General features: G+C 38.1%; 1 protein-coding gene across 2 annotated transcripts in view; it reads left to right on the top strand.

Moving 5' to 3' along the window:
• The window catches only part of TLL2 (tolloid like 2), a 120,457-nt gene that overhangs the window by 55,425 nt on the left and 46,732 nt on the right, over nt 1-18,300 (top strand). The window contains exons 4-6 of one of the 2 annotated variants that reach the window (XM_063102700.1): nt 8,174-8,196; nt 9,224-9,348; nt 12,586-12,703. In XM_063102700.1, coding sequence (XP_062958770.1) covers nt 8,174-8,196; nt 9,224-9,348; nt 12,586-12,703 — 266 coding nt within the window. Of the gene's footprint in view, nt 1-8,173; nt 8,197-9,189; nt 9,349-12,585; nt 12,704-18,300 lie in introns of both variants that reach the window. The other variant, XM_063102699.1, reaches the window with a different exon arrangement.

Genomic DNA, 18,300 nt, shown 5'->3' with positions numbered 1-18,300 from the left:
TGGGGCTGTGCGGAGGGGTGAGTGGCTGACTCGCCCTGTGCAGCAGCCCCTGGCAGAGCCTTTGGTCAGAGGAGCCCCCTGCCCTGGAGGTGAGAGCACAGTGTGCATATCGGGCTGACAGTGGGATTAATGAAATGGGTGTGAACCTGCTCCATGGATGAAGCTGTGACTCTTTGGATAGAGCCTGATTTCCAGAACCATATTCATAAAAGAGAATGGACCTTTCACTTTACGGGCAATCCCTAAGGGCTTTGTGCTGAACCAAACAATATTGGAGTCTGGTTGAACCAGAGAACAGGGGTCCCACAAACTTGGGTGCAAAAAACCACTCAACACTGGAATCTCTGAATGTCACTCATGTCAGTGTATCTGGGTAGAACCCCTGAGCCCCTTCGTCGCCTGTCCCTAGTGCAGAACTACATAATGATTACTGCAGCTCACTGTGAGCCTCAATCACCCCAGGTATTTGACATTCATTAGGTGGCTCCTGACCACCATGTGGCAAGAAGTGAGGCTCAGAGGGGGAAGTGGTTTGTCCAAAGCCACACGGGTAGCAAATGGCAGCATTTATCTTGAGCTTAGGTCTCCCTAACTCCAAACCCCTTGATCTTAACATGTGGGCTATGTCAGTGGATCCCAAACTTCACTGAGCTTTGTAATCACCTGGGGAGCTTAAAAAAACTACAGATGGCTTGCCTTCATCCTAGGCCAATTGAGTTGTAATCTCAGGGCAGAAGGTCAAACCCTAGAATTTTTTAAAAGCTCCCCAGTTGATTCTAATGCACAGCCAGGTTTGAGAAACATTGCGCTGAATAATCTACAGTCTCCTCTTTTACTAAGAGGTTGGATTTTACTAAGGGTCTTTCAGGATTGCTGCAGGAAAGGTATGAATTTGCCCATCAGCCATGGGGTGATGGGTATGCAGGTGGCTGAGCTGTCAGGGTGATTATATCCAGTGTGGGAGTGACCAGTCGCCTAATCTAAAAATTGCAGTTTCTCGCTTGAGAAGGCTGGGTCAGGCCTGGTTCTGTTTATGACACGGCTGTGCCTTCAGCTGGAAATGGACGATTGAACAGCAACGGCTGCTTTGCTCTTTCAGAGAGGACAGGGGCTGCTCCCAGAGCCAGGGAATTTAAATGGGCTTTATCCCCCACTCCACCCACCCCCAGCGTGTTAAATCCTTTCAGACGCCCCTGAGCTCCTCTTCAAATGGAGGACTCTTGGCCATAATAAATAATTACATCCTTCTATTTGGACTGTGATTCCAGATAGTAGTAATCCAAGAAAATCCAATAATGACAGTTGCATTAAGATCCTTCTTCCAGGCTAAGCAGAACATCTGTTTAGACATATTTTTAATCGGCAAATGCTTCCTGTGTTGAGTCCTTGGCAAATTAAATTTCTCACTGGACCGAAGGGGAAGCTGTCATTCAATAACCCATCTCTGGAAATTACGCCCCAGTCTCTTTCCAGGTGCACTTAAGACTTTCCCCTGCTGACTCAGCTGCATAAAACCGGCCCCTACAATACCAGGTCACGTGTATATATAGCACAGCATGTCTGAGAAACATGGGATGTCTTAGTGTTATTCCCTTGAATAGAGAAGGAATTTTGCTCATTCTCCAAAGGAGAGTTGGCAGCAGAGGAAAATTAAGAGACTTGTTGAAAACCATATGGGAAACGAATAACAAACTTCCACTTGCTACATTGCTGCCTGTGATTACTTAAGACACAATGATTCTCAGGATGTAAACACTAAGGGCTTCAACGTTGCCAACATTTTGGAGAGATTTCTGCCAAAGAATTGTTTGGACTGTCGGGATGTTTATTTTTAGATTAGCTCACCCATTCTTTAATTCATTCATTCAAAATACAAAAATATTGAATGTTTACCACCAGGCACACTGTGCAGGGTGTGGAGAATAGAGAGGTGAACAAGCCAGCCATGGTTCCTGCCCTCATGGAGCCTTCAGTCTGCTGGAACAATTTGCATTTGAAATCTTGATATGATTTGTAGTCTAGGGCTAGGATAGCAAATTAGAATATCCATAGAGGCCAAGCAGGTCATGGAAATAGGTGAAGTGGGCTGGAGAGACAATGTGAAGTGGGAGAGATGTCCTGGCAAACAGGAAAGCATGTGCTCTGACTCTGAGAAGCAGGTGCTCCTTACCTCCATGGGTTGTACCAGGATGGAATATGGGTCCACTGTTGCCAGATCTTTCCATTTTTAAAGAAAACTAGAAAATCTGGATTCTTATGTGAAATCCCTTGACTTTTAAAAGTTGGCTTCTGAAGTGAGAGTTTTAAAAAAACAGTATGTGGGCCAAGTGTCCAGGCCAAACAAAAAACATCTGTGGGTTGGGTTTATCCCAAGACTGCAAGTGTATGACTTCTGTTCTAGAAATTCTAGCAATAAAACCATTATTTTCAGGTTTAAACATGTATTACCAACTTTCTGGGTCTGGCCATATGACCAACTGAATTAGTAGGGACCCCTTACACAAGAATAGAAATGATGGAAAAAATATAACCTTTCCCCACCCCAAATTAAAAATGCAAAGTCGAATTCAAAGGAAAGAAAGGTAAATTGCCAGAATCAGAAGAGAACAGGGAAAGTAAAGTCACAGAACTAAGCTTCAGATAGTGGTGGCATTTCAATGCCCGTGTACTGCCCATATAGGTACAGGGGCTGTGGCCTTGGACCCATGTGAGGCAGGAATTAGAGAATGAGATCCTGCATAAAATGAATACTCTTAAACGGCACAGAGGGTGACAAGAAATCTTGCTATCCTTCCAAAGCTGTAAGTGGGGGCAAAATATCTTCTATGAGAAACTGAATCCCATCCCAAAGCCTGTTCCTCATATGGGTATGAGTTCTCAAGTTACACTTCCTGTATATGGAAATCCAAAACTGAGAAATTAACATAAAAATTGACCTGGGACCCATAGAATCCCAAAAGCCCTGAAAAAATGCAAAGTAGGGTCACACCCATGATCTGGAGCATAGGGACCCTTGCAAGAAAGGAACAACCTTACCTAAAAATGGGCTTAAAACAAAAAACATTAGAAACACACAAAATTAATCAATGAGGAAGAATCAGCAGACACAATAAATTGGAGAATTGGTACCTCATGATGTAGAAATAATAGAATAATCTGAAGGAAATTATAGTAAATATGACTAAAATGAGTAATGAGCCAAAGGAAGAATTTGAAACTATAGTGGTGGGGGGCGGGGGAGACAGGACAAAAAAAAAAAAAAAAAAAAAAGGAAGAAGGCAAATCTGAAAAAGCGCTAAATAAATAGGTCTTCTATAAATGATAAGTATTTTCATTGAAACTGGAATGAGATAAATTGTATGTTGGACACAACTGAAGAGAGAATAAGTGAAATGGAAAATAGAGCTGAGGAAACTATACAGATTTCAGCACTGAGAGATAAAAAGACATAAAATGTAAAAAAAAAAAGCAGGTGAAGAGACATGGAAGATAAAATATCAATGTTCAATGTGTAGTCAATAGAGAACTCCCACAGAGAGACTGGGAAGAAGGCAGTAGTCAAAGAGATAATGAATTAGAATTTTCCATAATTGAAGAAAGAGGTGAAATTTCAAGAATCATACTGAATCCCAAACAAAGAATTAAGACAAATCCACATCTAGACAATTAGAATTATGCTGAGCAACACCAAAGACAAAGAACAAAAGAAGGAAAACAGAACAAAAGATGAAACAGATACTGGGTAAAGGAATAATCATTAAACTAAACAGATACCACCCACTGGCAATAATGGAGGTCACAAGGCATTGGAAGTGCTCTTTGAAGTGCTGAGAAAAAAATATCTGTTAACTTAGAATTCTGTACATCCCCAGCTAAACGTTGTTTCAAGAGTGAAGATAGAACATATTTACCGATAAAGTCTGAGAGAGTATTACCATGAGAGAATATTAAGAGAAGCATTTGCAGGCAGGAGAAGTGGTGTGCAAGGAGCAGCAGTCAGCAAGAAAATGGGTGAACATGAAGGCAGATATAATCTGTACTGTAAACAAACCAACCAAACGTGGATAATAGTTTCTAATTTGGGGGGTTAAAGGCAAGTAAGCAATAACATGAAAAATTGGATGGGCTTTTTACAAGTTAAGGTGCTTTAAGAGCCTTGTATTTCTCAGAATGAGACTGGGGATTCTGGTTTCTTCAGATCTGTCTTCTAATTCAGTAATTCTTTCCACTTTGTTAAGTCAAGGATGAATATTGAAACTTAAAGGGAATTCTTAAGAATAGAAAGGGAATAATGGAAATAGAACATAAATATAGAAAAGTTTCTTAATCTAACAGAAAGCAGGAAAAGAGAAAAATAGAAAGAATAAAAGGCAGAAAGAAAGCACAAAACTAAAGGAAGGAAACAAATCTAAGTTTATCAGTTATAAAATAAATGTAATTCACCTGTTAAAAGAGAGATTCTCAGGTGAACAGCAAACAAACAAACAAAACTAGCTATTTGCTATTTATAAGAGACACATCTCAAACCTAATTAAACTTACATTCGGAAAGCCTCAAGAAAATATTAGCAAATTAAATCCAGCAAGGTATTAAAAAGACCTATACATTATAACTGAGTGGTATTTATTCCAGGTATGCAAGGCTGGTTCAACGTTTGAAAATCAATCTATATATCCCACTATATCAAAAAGCTAAAAAAAGAAAAATCCTATTATCACATCTTTTGATGCAGAAACAGCATTTAACAAAATCTAACACCTATTCACAAAAACTCAGCAAGTTAGGAATAGAGGGGAATTATCCTAACTTGATATACACAGTATCTACGAAAAGCCCTATAGCTTACATCATACTTAATCATGAAAAACTGAATGTTTTCCCCCTAAGAGGAAAAACAAGGCTGTTCTTATACTTTTATTCAACATACTTTTGGAAGTTCTAGACACTGAAATGAAGTGACAAAAATAAAAGGCATACGAATTAGAAAGGAATAAATAAAATTGTTCCTATTTGCAAATGATGTGTTTACCTACATAGAAGATTTCAAGTAATCTCCAAGAAAAAAGCAAAAAAAACCCAAAAAAAAACAAAACAAAAAAACCTCCTAGAACCAATAAATGAATTCAGCAAGATGATAGAATACAAGGCCAACACAAAAAATCACTCATATTTCAGTATTCTAACAATGAACATGCAGAAATCAGAGTTAAAAACACAATATTATTTACAGTTACTCCAAAGAAAATGAAATAGATAAACACTTAACAAAATATGTACAGGAGTTGTCTGGTGAAGATTAAACGATGCTGATGAAAGAAATCAAGAAAGACCTAAGTAAGTGGAGAAACATACTGCATCCATGGATTGGAAGACTCAATATGGTAAAAGTGCCAGTTCTCTCCAAATTGGTTTATGCAATGTCTATCAAAATTCCAGTATTTTTTTTTTGTGGGCATAGATAAGCTTATTCTAAAATTAAATGGAAAGACATAAAATTTATATGGAAAGATAGCTAACACAATCATGAAACAGAAGACTGGAGTGAAAGTAATCACGCTGCCCTATATTAAGGCATTCTACACAGCTACAGTGATTGAGAAAGTATGGTATTGGCAGAGAGGTAAATGCATAGATCAGTGGAACAGAACAGAGAACCCACAAATAGACCCAATTACTATATGACTCAGTAATTCCTCTCTTGGGTATTTATCCCATAGAAATGAACCCTGTCTTCACAAGAAAGCCTGCACATGAATGTTTGTAACAACTTCATGTGGAAATAACAGGAAACAACTCAGATGTGCTTCAGTAGGTGAACGGTTAAGCAAACTAGGGTAAATGCATACTGTGGGCGCTACTCAGCAATAAAATGAAACTTTTCATACATGCAGTAACTCGGGTGAATCTGCAGGGAATGATGAGGAGTGAGGAAAGGCCATCCCCAAAGGTTACATATTGTATGGTTCCTTTTAAGTTATATTTTTCAAATGACAAAATTTTAGAAGTAAAGAGCAGATTAGTGGTTGCCAGAGTTTCGGGATGCGAGGGAAGAGGTAAGGGAGGTGGATGTGGTGATAAAATAGCAACGTGAAGGATCCTTGCGGCGATGGAACTGTTCGGTATCATGAATGTTGTGGTGGGTACACAATCCTATGTGTGTGATAAAATCGTATAGAACCACACACACACACACAAGTAATGCTGCGGAAATCTGAATGAAATCAATGTGTTGTATCAATGTTCATATCCTAGTTGTGATATTGTACTGTAGTTTTATGAAATGTTACCACTGAAAACTGAGTAAAGGTACATGAAATTTCCCTGCATTACTTCTTATCGCTGCATGTGAAGCCACAATTATTTCAATAAAAATTTCAATTTACAAAAAGCTATTTCATATACAGTAAAAAATAACATTGAACTTCAACATTATGATCATTGCAAAGTTTGTTTTATTGTTCGTTGTGGGAAATGTAATTAACTCACAGAATAATACCTGTTGAATGACTCAGTAAAAAAGATAATTACACAAAAAGATTGAAAATAAATGGATAGAAGAAAAGCTATATGAGGCAATAACAATAATCAAAATAAAAATGCTATAACAATATTAATACCAGGCAAAAGTAACCATTCTTCTGGATAAGCATTATTGTTATTATAAAGAGGGTTATTAATAAGAAACAATTCATCTGAAACATTTAGCAATCCCAAACTTGTGTTACCTAACCAACAAGGCCTTGAGCAATCTAGAACAGAAATTAAAAATAGAGGAGAAATGACACTTCACAATCTTAGTCCTGGAGGTGGTTTAAAGCACTTTTCTCAGTAACTGATACACCAAGGAGCCAAAAATATTTGTAAGTAGAATATTTGAGGAACATATGTAACACCCTTCACCCATCAATTAAACAACACACATTATTTCAAGGACACATGGAAAATTTATAAAAATCACTCTTATTTTAGGCTTCAAAGGAAGGCTCTAAATACCAAAGAATTAATACTTTGGAACATGGTCCAGCCATCTATGGTCAGTAGGCCAAATCTAGCCTGCCATCTGTTTCTGCAAATCAAGTTTTATTAGAACACAGCCATGCCCATTTATTTACATATTGTCTATGGCTGCCTTCGTATTACAGTGGCAGAACTGAGTAGTTGCAACAAAGCTTAAAGTATTTGCTGTCTGGAGCTTTACAGAAAAAAGTTTGCTGACCCCTGCCTTGGAGCACAGGTCCTTAGAACACAATGCAGTGTTACAAATCAATAACGTGCACAGACAGACAAATGTTTAGAAATTTAAAATTACACTTCAAAATAATTCAAATGTCAAACAGGAAGTCTAAATGGAACTTACAGAACATATCAATGTCCAATATTGTAGATTTACATGTGGAAGTATGGGATGCAGGTGAAGAGGAAGTCAGAGAGGAATTTTAGCCTTAAAAATGTTAATATTAGAATATAAGAAAGATATAAAATTGATGTGCCAAGCATTCCACTCAAGAAGCTAGAAGAGGATGGCCAATTGATTTTTGACAAAGGTGCCATGACAATTACATGGAGAAAAACTAGTCTTTTCAACAAATGGTGCTAGGACAACTGGATGTCTACATGCAAAAGAATGGAGTTGGACCCCTACCTCACACCGTATACAAAAATTAACTAAAACTGGATCAAAGACCTACTCTATGAGCTAAAACTATAGAACTCATAGAAGAAAGGATAGGTATAAATTTTTGTGATCTGGGATTAGGCTATGGTTTCTTAGATATGACACCAAAAGCATAAGCAACAAAAGAAAAAATAGACAAATTGGACTTCATTAACATTTAAAACTTTTGTGCTTCAAAGTATGCTATCCTAAAAGTGAAAAGACAACCTACAGAATGGGAGATAATATATGGAATTCATATATCTGATAAGGGTCTGGAATCCAGAATATATAAAGACTAATTAGAACACAGCAATGAAAAAACAACCTGATTAAGAAATGAACAAAGGATTTGAATATTTTTCCAAAGAAGATAAAAAAATGACCAATAAGCACATGAAGAGATGTTCGACATCATTGCTCATTAGGAAAATGCAAATCAAAACCACAGTGAGGTGCTACTTCCCAGCATTAGGATGACTATAATCAAAAAGATTGACAATAACAAGTGTTGACAAGGATGTGGAGACATTGAAACCCGGGTTTACTGCAGCTGGGAGTGTAAAATGGTGCTGCTGCTTTAGAAAACAGTCTGGAAGTTCCCCAAAACGTTAAACACAGTGTTGTCATATGACCCAGCAATTCCTCTCCTAGGTATATACTCAAGAGAACTGAAAACTTATGTCCACAAAAATGTGTGCATGAATGTTCACAGCAATATTATTCATAATAGCCACAAAGTGGAAACAACTCAAATCTCCATTAACTGAGGAATGGATAAACAAAATGTAGTGTATCCATGCAATGGAATGGATAAAGTGCAATGAAGCCATATAATGGAGCGAGGAAATGATTCATGCTACAACGTGAATGAACCTTGAAAACATGCCGAGTGAAAGAAGCCAGTCACAAAAGGCCACGTGTGGCATGATTCCATTTATATGGAATGTCCAAATGGGCAAATCTATAGAAATATAGTAGATTATTGGTGGCCAAGATCTGAGGAAAGGGAGAACTGGGGCGACTGTTAATGGATACTTTCTGGAGTGATGAAAAGGTTATAGAATTACATAGTAGTGTTAGTTACACTACTGTGTGAATATACTAAAAACCATTGAAATTGTACACTTTAAAAGATTTAGTATTATGACTGTGAATTATATTTCGGTGTTTTTAAAAAGAGAGAAAGAAACTAGAAAGAAAACAATAAAATAAATGAAAACAGAAGGAAGTACACCCCTGTCTTGGCCCCACCCAAGGGGCTGTGAGTTGTTCGGACCCATTCGATTCTGTGCTCCCAGGTCTCAGACAAGCCAGACCCACTCCTATCGTAGGCCCAATACACTTACCACACTAACTCTTCCCCCTATCTGGATAACTACCACCCAGGGGTTCAAAGCCCCAGACACATCAAATACCCCCTTTAGAACACATGTTTTAACACCCCTCTGGTAGATTCATGGATAATACGATCTTAACCATAATTCACAGGAGAATCAAAGGGCCACGTTAATATTAACCCGACTGTCTTGCAGATGATGGCGAGGGGAATGCCACGTTTCCACACAGTGCTGGGATCTTGAATGCCACAGCCGAGACCTTCTCTTCCCGGGTCCGAAGAGCCACAACCTCAAGGACAGAGAGGATATGGCCCGGAGGGGTCATCCCCTACGTCATTGGAGGGAACTTCACTGGTTAGTAGCCCTAGATGAGGCCTGCTTTGCGTGGAGCTGGGTGCTTTGTCTTCCTAGGTCAAGAGAGACCTCCTAGGAAGGACTCAGGTGGCATTGAGCGAATGCTTGGGGCTACAGCCTACCTGCTAATGCTCCTTCATGCCTCGAAGGCCTGGTCCACCAGTCTTGGGGAAACCGCAGTCTCTGTTGGGGCTAAGTCCTCAAAGATGATCATCTTGTTCCCGAGACTTCATGCAGGGGGTGACATAGCACCCTGGTCTTGAAGGATAGCTGGGGTTTGCACAATGGGTACATGAGGACAAGCCCTGCAGGCAGAAGGAAGAGTGTGAGCAGCTACACACGGTGGCCTGGCTGTCTCTGCCGGGATAAGCACTGTGGACTTAGTGGTCCCCTGTCACCAGCCACCCAAGCAATGCTCCACATGACAACCAGAGGGGGCCAGTAGATGTGGCACAACCACCTGGGTCCAAACCCTGGCATCAGTGCTTACCAGTAGGATGCCCTGGGCAAATCACTTAACCTCTCTGTGCTGCAGTTCCTTCTTCTGTAAATGGGGATGATGATATTTTCTGCTCTACAGAGTTGTTTTGGGAATTAAATGGGTTGATATGGATAAAACAGAACAGTGCCTGGCACACAGGAATTAGTAGTTATTTGCTATTATTATCATCTTTAAAACGTGTAGATCATCCTGTGGTCTCCCATTGCCACTAGAATGAAACTGGAACTCCTGACCATGGCCTATAAGGCCCTCCCCTCCTAGCTACTCGCCTCCCTGTCCTCCTGAGTCCCTACGTGTAGCCTCACCAGGCATCTTCTTATTACAGACCACACCCCCCCGGCACACTTATACTTGCACTTGCCCTTCTGTCTGCCTAGAGTGTTCTTTCCCCAGTTCTTTGCTTGGCTGGTTTCTTCATATCATCAGCGTCTCAGATCAAGTGACACACCCATGGAAAGCCCTTCTCCGACTCCCCACCACTCTACCAGCTCCTCTCTGTCCCAGCACCCTGCTTTATAATCTTTCCAGCATATACCATTACCTGAAATCACTTTACTTGTATTTTTGTTTATTTTTTGTCTCTGTCCTAGCTCTGTGGAACAGGGATCTTTCTTCTGTCTTGTTTGCACTCCTATATCTCCAACACCTAGAACAGGGCCTGGCAGAGCCTCGGCACTCAACAAATATGCCCACAGCAGGCCTGTAGCCAGTATTAGTTGAATGCCTGAGAAAGCCACACAAGTGACCTTTCCCAGGCTCTCAATGCCATTTACAAGTCCTTCAACTCCCTGTGGCTCTGTGACTTCTGTAAGAGGTGACTGATGAAGGCAGATGCCCTGATGACTTACCAAAGCCACTGAAAACCTATGGTGAGTGAGTTGGTAAAGGAACAGGGAAGACCTCGATAGACAGGCAAGACCTGGAACCCGGGAGGCAGCAGGGAGCTCCTCCTGGCCACCCGCTCCCCTCTCTTCTTTCACCCCTGCAGCATTAACCCACGGCTTCCTAGTGCCAGACTCTTGATCAGGTGCTAGATGACCGAGACGTCACCCTGCCTTCAAGGAGCTCCCTTCTAATAGCAGAGAAAGCTCTGCACCTAAAGAATTGAAATGCAGGAATTATAAACTGCTACTATTGCTCTTTGGTATCTTGGCTGTGTTCTTTCAGATCTGGGGTGCTTTTCTGACCAAAGATTTATATTACCGTCATCAAAATGAAGTGATTTTATATATTAAAGTTTTGTTTACACAGGGATTTCATATTATTCTATAATTAGTAGGATTGCTATTTTGGTGAGTGCTTGGGCTACAAACAATTTGAACCAAAAGGATCAATATGTCAAAAAAAAAAGGGGGGGGATAATTTAGCTAAATTAGTACTAATTAGCTAATTACTAATTAACTAAATAGTAATTTAGCTAACTTACTCTTTATTCTGCATGGATGTTTTGGGGGACAACAATATGACACCACACACACCCTCTAGACTATGATGGGAGCCTCCCCCAGTGCTTGGTTTTTTGTTTTATTTTGGTTTTTCGTTGTTGTTGTTGTTTTTTAAAGATGACCGGTAAGGGGATCTTAACCCTTGACTTGGTGTTGTCAGCACCACGCTCTCCCAAGGGAGCCACGGGCCAGCCCCAGTTTTGTTTTGTTTTGATTTGTTTACTTGGCAACACTAAAGAACTTAGGACCCCTTCCCCCCACCATCCTATGTATTTTCCAAACAACTATTTTTCTAGATCATTCTCATAGCTTCTAGTTAAAAGTAAGAGTCTTCTTTCTGTCAGATTGTTAGAATTTGAAAAGAATACTTACTGACATACGTAAGTCCAGTAAATAACATAACATAGTGTACATAACTATCAGCCTGGAGTTTTATTATTCAATAGATTTTCAATCAAGGAAACATGAAGACTAGTGCAGAGAAAGTATTAAATTCACCCATTTTCAAAAGCCTGGTAGAAAATTAGGCTCGAGAATGCCACAGGAGACACTGAAACCCCATGGAAGAGTACACGGGTGTACACGCAGCTGGAACTTCTAGGGCACGTGGTGCAGCCTCCTACAGGTGGGAAAGAAAGTGAGGGTGGAATGCAGTGCCAGGGAGCTGACTCCCTCCTTCAGGAGCTGACAATTTCCAAATTTAATAACCTGGGTAAGGTTTTTTAGAAGTTTAGAAAAGTACTTTAGTACAAAGGAAAAGTTGGGAAGCACAGGATGTTTTGAAAACCTGTTTTTACCAGCCCCAATCCACAAACTCCTTCTCTCAAGGTTTTGGCAATTCAAGAAAGTTATGTTGTATTTTTAGCAAGGGAAATCCTTAGTCTTGGTGAATTTCTATTCTGGGTCACCAGAAGAAGCTTTTCTTTTCTTTTTTTTTTAAAAAAATATTTAATTGACAAAAATTGGATATAGTCTATATATTCAAGGTGTCCAATGTGATGATCTGATATACATATACATCATGTGACAATCACCACGATTAAGTTAATAAGCACGTTTTTACCACCCATAGTTACCATTTTGGGTATGTGTGCCTTGGGTGGGTGGTGAGGACACCTAAAATCAGCTCTCTTATCAGATTTCCAGTAAACGGTATAGTATTATTAACAAGCTTTTTTTGATCATTGGAACAAACTTTGTCTTGAGCCAACATGCCCTGAAATGTCTAAGGAAGTTATAGACCCGTGAGCAAAGTGATTGAAGTGACCAGCCCTTGCCCTGTCGTTTCAGGAAGCCAGAGGGCCATTTTTAAGCAGGCCATGAGACACTGGGAGAAGCACACCTGTGTGACCTTCATAGAGAGGACCGACGAGGAAAGCTTTATTGTGTTCAGTTACCGAACCTGTGGGTAAGTGAGTGAACATGAAGCCACCTCGGCAGCATCAGAGGCTGCAAGTCCGAGGGTTTGTAAGTCTCGAATTTTCTCTGTACAGCTAAGTATTTTCAATGAGCTGTGATTTATAGGAGTCCAGGATTTGCTAGATACTCTCCTTGCACTCAGTGAAATCACAACCCAGTGGCAAAACAGGAGGGTCAAGAGGAAGCAGAGCAATGGAAGGAACGGGGGTGTTTCCTATGGAGAAAGATTTAAGGCAGTGGCTCTTAACTTTTTGGGGTCAGTGGTTCCATTGAGGGTCTGATGAAGCAACGGGCTCTGCTGCCTCAAGAATGGATGTACATGTTCGTAGAATTCAACATGTAATTGAAGGGGCTCCATTGGCTCATCAACTTCCTACAGAAAACACAACATATAATAAAATGACTGGATTATGACTCAAGTTATCTGTCATACCAGTAAACGTAATGTGATATACTCTTCTACTGAAAGAAAAAGGTTCCCCAACTGGGGCAAAAGCCAAAATCCAACTACATGCTCCATACATAAGAGGATTACCGAAGAAAATGACCCAGGGGGGTTAAAAGCAAAAGGAGAGAAGCCATACAGGCAAGTGCCAACAAAAAGAAAGCTGGAATCACAGTTTTAGTTATAGACAAGGCTTTTGTTGTTTCGTTGTTTCTGTTTTTAAAGTCAGAAAGTCTTTTTTAAAAAAAGGTGAGACACTTTGTAATGAGAAAGGGTGAGAATGTCACTGCCGTCGATCTATATGCGCTGAATAGTGTAGCATTAATAGCCATAAAACAAGCCCCAGGTAATTCAAGGGAAATCGACAGAAACACCAGCAGCAGGAGACATACTTCATTTCTGTCAGCCCAAGTGGATCAGTGTCAAGTTGACCAAAAAATAAGCAGAGATTCATAGAGGATTTGAAAAATGTAATTAATAGAGTCGATTCCAGAGGTATAGCAGATTCTGTCACCTGATGGCACATTTTTTAAGTGCCTGTTAAAGGATTATAAGCCTTAACCATCTATTAAGTATTAAGAACATCTCAGTAGATTCTAAAAGACAGAAATAGCATTAAGATATTCTCTGATCACAAAGCAATGAAACTGAACATAATAACATAATAACAAAAATAGAATAAACGCTACCTGGTGAGTTAAAAGCTCTACCCCTCCTTTTTAAATTAAAGAAATCAAGATTAAAATTGCAGAATGTCTAGATAATGAAAGCCCCAAAGTTCAAAATGAAAGGGATATAGCTAAAGCTATGTCCAGAGGAAAACCCACAGCCTTAAATATATACCTGTTAAGAATGACAATGAATTGTTCAATTCAAAGAAGTTAGCAAAAAATAATAGTCACCACCATCACTACAACAAAATAAACCTAATGAAAGCGCAAGGAAACAGACAAGGTAAAACATTAGAGGGCTAATAAATTCAAGAGTGAATTCCTTGAATAAACAAACAAACAAAAAACAACAGATAAACAGCTTGATAGTTTAACTGAGACAAAAAAAGTGACAGTGGAGAAATACAAAAAATTAGAAATGAAAAAGCAGGGAATAGCCACAGATTCAGCAGAGTCATAAAAGAGTAGTTTGCAAAACTCTAGGGCAAGAAAAGTGAAAGTCTGGGTAATGTGACTGACTTCAAGGTAAGTGTGAAGTACTGGCACAGACCAATAACTTGGAAAGAAATTGAAAAATGGAGAGAAGGAACTATCTCCCAAAGCACCAAGTCCAGTGTTTCCCAGGTGAATTCTTTTAAACCTTCAGGAAACAGGTTATTCTGGTACTATTTAAACTTTTCAGAGCATAGAGAAAGGAACACTTCCAAATTACTTTAAAATAACTATCATGGCATTGCTACCTCAAAATGGCAAAGATGGCACACACAAAAGAAAATAATAGACTCATCTCACATATGAATAGTCATGCAAAATTCTAAATAAAATGTTAGCACATAAAGTTCAGCAGTAGAAGAAAAGAAGAGTAGGCTGCCATGATGATTTATCTAAGGAATACAAGACCGGTTCAACATTAGGAAATCTATCCCTGTGATTGATTCTTCAGAGGAAAAGAACCATAACTCAGTAGAGGCTAAAAGAACTATGTGCAATTCAACATGCATTTTTTGTTTTAAAAAAGTAGCCAAGGTAACATAGAAATAGAGATCAAAGATAGATCCTTGAAGTACAAAAAATAAATATTGTATATATTTATGTATTTTATATATATTTATGTATATTTACACACACACACACACAAGGGGACTTCAAAAAGTTGGTGGATAAATGGAATTAAAAAATAAAAAATATATAAACTTTATTTCTCAACATTAGCTCTGTCAAGTTCAAAACACTTTTGTAAGCCATGATACCAGCCATTTAGTCCATCCCTAAAGAACTGAGGATCCTGGGAATTTAACCAGGTCAATGCAGTCTTTTTTACATTATTAACTGAAAAAAAAATGGGTACCTTTAAAAGTTTTTTAAGACTAAGAAACAAAAAGAAATCAGAAGGAACTGAATCAGGACTGTAAGGTAGATGAATTTCTTTCTAACCTCTTGCTGAATTGCTATTGTTTGATGAGAGAAATGAGCAGGACAGTTGTTGTGGTGGAAAAAGACTCTCTGGTGAAGCTTTCCCAGGTTTTTTTCTGCTAAATCTTTGAGTAACTTTCTCAAAACACTCTCATAATAAACAGATGTTATCATTCTTTTGCCCTCCAGAAAATCAACAAGCAAAATGCCTTAAGCATCCCAAAAAACCATTGCCATGAACTTTGCTCTTGACCGATGTTGCTTTTGCTTTGACTGGACCACTTCCATCTCTTGGTAGCCATGGCTTTGATTGTGTTCAGTCTTGAGGCTCCTACTGGTAAAGCCACGTTTCATCTCCTGCTACAGTTCTTCAAAGAAATGCTTCCAGATCTTGACCCTGCTTGTTTAAAATTTCCACTGAAAGCTCTGCTCTTGTCTGTAGCTGAACCAACTGAGATGTCTGTGGTGTCGGCTATTGCTTCTGCTGTTAATTGTCGGTCGTCTTCAATTAGGCACAAACAAGATTAATTTTTTCCCTCGCAATTGATGTAGATGGTCTGCTGCTACAGACTTCATCTTCAACATTGTCTCATCCCTTCTTAAAACAAGTTATTGAGGTTGTAAACTGCTGATTTCTTTGGGGCATTGTCCCCATAAACTTTTCGTAAAGCATCAGTCTCACCATTCTTCCTGCCCAAGCTTTACAATAAATTTGATGTTTGTTCTTGCTTTAATTTTAGCAGAATTCATGTTGTTCTGATAGGGGCTCTTTTCGAACTGCTGTCTTTTTCGTCTTAGTGCCTCAAACTGGATCCGATACAGATGTGTTATAACAAGTTTATATGAGTTTGTTTTGATGCAAAACAATTTTGAAATCCGTGTGTAGGTTTTTTCACAATACACATTTTCCACGAACTTTTTGAAGATCCATGAACTTTTTGAAGATCCCTCATACATATAAATATTCATATATATACATATAAATATTCATATATATATATACAATTTCAAATCAAAACCCAACATCATGTTTATCGATGATAATCCTAAATAATGGTTACCACGATTACTTAACATTGTTTTGGATATACTAATTAATATAATTACACAAGAGAAAGAAATAAACACTATGAATGTTGACAGGAACAAGGCAACTTTTGCATGGTTGGAAGTTAATGTGATTGTGTGCCTAGAAAACCCAGATAATCAATTGAAAAACTCTTAGATATATAAGGAAACTCTATTAAGGTGACTGATCACAAAATTAATAAACAAAAAAATTAATTGCCTTTCTTGATATGTGAAATAGTTTGATACACTTTTTAAATGGGGGAAAATATCATAACTTTAATAGAAACATGATGGATAATATATCTGTGGATAAATTTAACAAAAATGCAAAAATCAGCCAGACTAATAGGAAGAAAATGCTAAAACTCCAAGGAAGCTTAAAAAATAAGTAAAAATGAAAAATTCATACTATTTCCTGGTATAGGAATACTCAACAGAGTAAAGATGTCAGAATGCCCTAAAACAATCTGTAAACAATCTGTAAATCATGCCATTCTACTTTAAAAACCAACGTCTATATTTACAGTGTGTGTGTGTGTGTGTGTGTGTGTGTATATATATACATATATATAGAACTTGAACAAGTGAGAACTAGAGTTTATCTGGAGGAACAACCATTTTAAAAAAAGAGAGAGAGAGAGGAAAAAAACAAACAGTAATAACAGAGGTACGGGTCTGATGATCTCTCCAACATAGGTTATTAAAATACAAAATGAAGATAATAACAATTAAAACAGCTTGGAACTTAAGAAAAAACAGATACATGGAAAAAAGCGTTCAAGATTAATATACCTAAACACAAATTTAGTTGGTATTTTAAATGACTGAGAGAAAAATGGATTAGTCAATTGGGATATTTAAATATTGACATGATTAGATAGCTCTCTGTGAAAGAATAAAGCTGGATTCCTACCTCACTTCGTACTCCAAAAATGATTCTAGCTGCATCAAAGACGTAAACGTTAAAAAAGGAAAAGGAAAAAACCCAAAAGAGTATTTGAAGGAAACAAGTGGATTTTATTTATAATCTTAAAATTTAGATGGCCTTTCTAAGCAGCATGTAAGAAAATGAAGTAAAATTTAAAACTTTTATATGGCAAAAAGAAAGCAAAAACAATACATAAACGAGAAACAAAATCAAATGAAAAACAATAAAGTGAGAAAAATATTTGCAATGCTTTTGACAATCAAAAGACTAGTTTCCCTAATTTACAAAAGGTTCTTACAAATCAGTAATAAAAAGATGGGCCACCCAAAAGAAAATTGAGAGAAGATATGATCACACAGTTCACAGGAAAGAAAGATAAATGTTGCATAAAATATGTGAAGAGCTATCCAACCTCAATACAGTGAAATATCATTTTTTTTACCTTCCAGTTGGCAAAAGTAGATTGATATAATCGGTGTTGGCCAGGGTATGGGGAAATAGGGCTTTTAATTATACATTGGTGGGTGTATAAATAGATAACATTTTAAGAGTGCAATTTGACAGTATCTACCAAAATTCCAAATACACATACCCTTTTACCTGTTGATTCCTTTGCTAAGAGTTTACCCCACCATGAACAAGTAAAGAGTCCAGCCATTTCTTTGTTTTACTTGTTGTTATTTCTTTGTTTTGTTTGTCTTTCTTTCCTCTGTGGCTTTGTTTAAATAACAAAACCTGGAGTCAGCTCAAATGTACATTAATAGGAGACTGAAAAAATAAATTTTAGTACTATCAAAAAATATAGGACTGTGAAATAAATTCAATACTATGTTGCTTTGAAAAGAATGAAAGACGTCTATATGTGCTCTTATAAAATGATTAAATTGGTGAAGAGAAAAGGTAAGATGAAGAACAATGTATGTAGTGTATTGTGGAATTTAGGGATATATAAGTACCTATATCATATATATAAATACCTATGTGATATAACTCTGTATCATAGATATAGAGATATCTATGTCTTTGTTGAGATTTTTCTGGAAGAACATCCAAGAAAC

The sequence above is a fragment of the Cynocephalus volans genome, chromosome 7 (assembly GCF_027409185.1).
Source record: "Cynocephalus volans isolate mCynVol1 chromosome 7, mCynVol1.pri, whole genome shotgun sequence".
NCBI lineage: Eukaryota > Metazoa > Chordata > Mammalia > Dermoptera > Cynocephalidae > Cynocephalus > Cynocephalus volans.
This window is presented reverse-complemented; position numbering and strand designations above follow the sequence as displayed.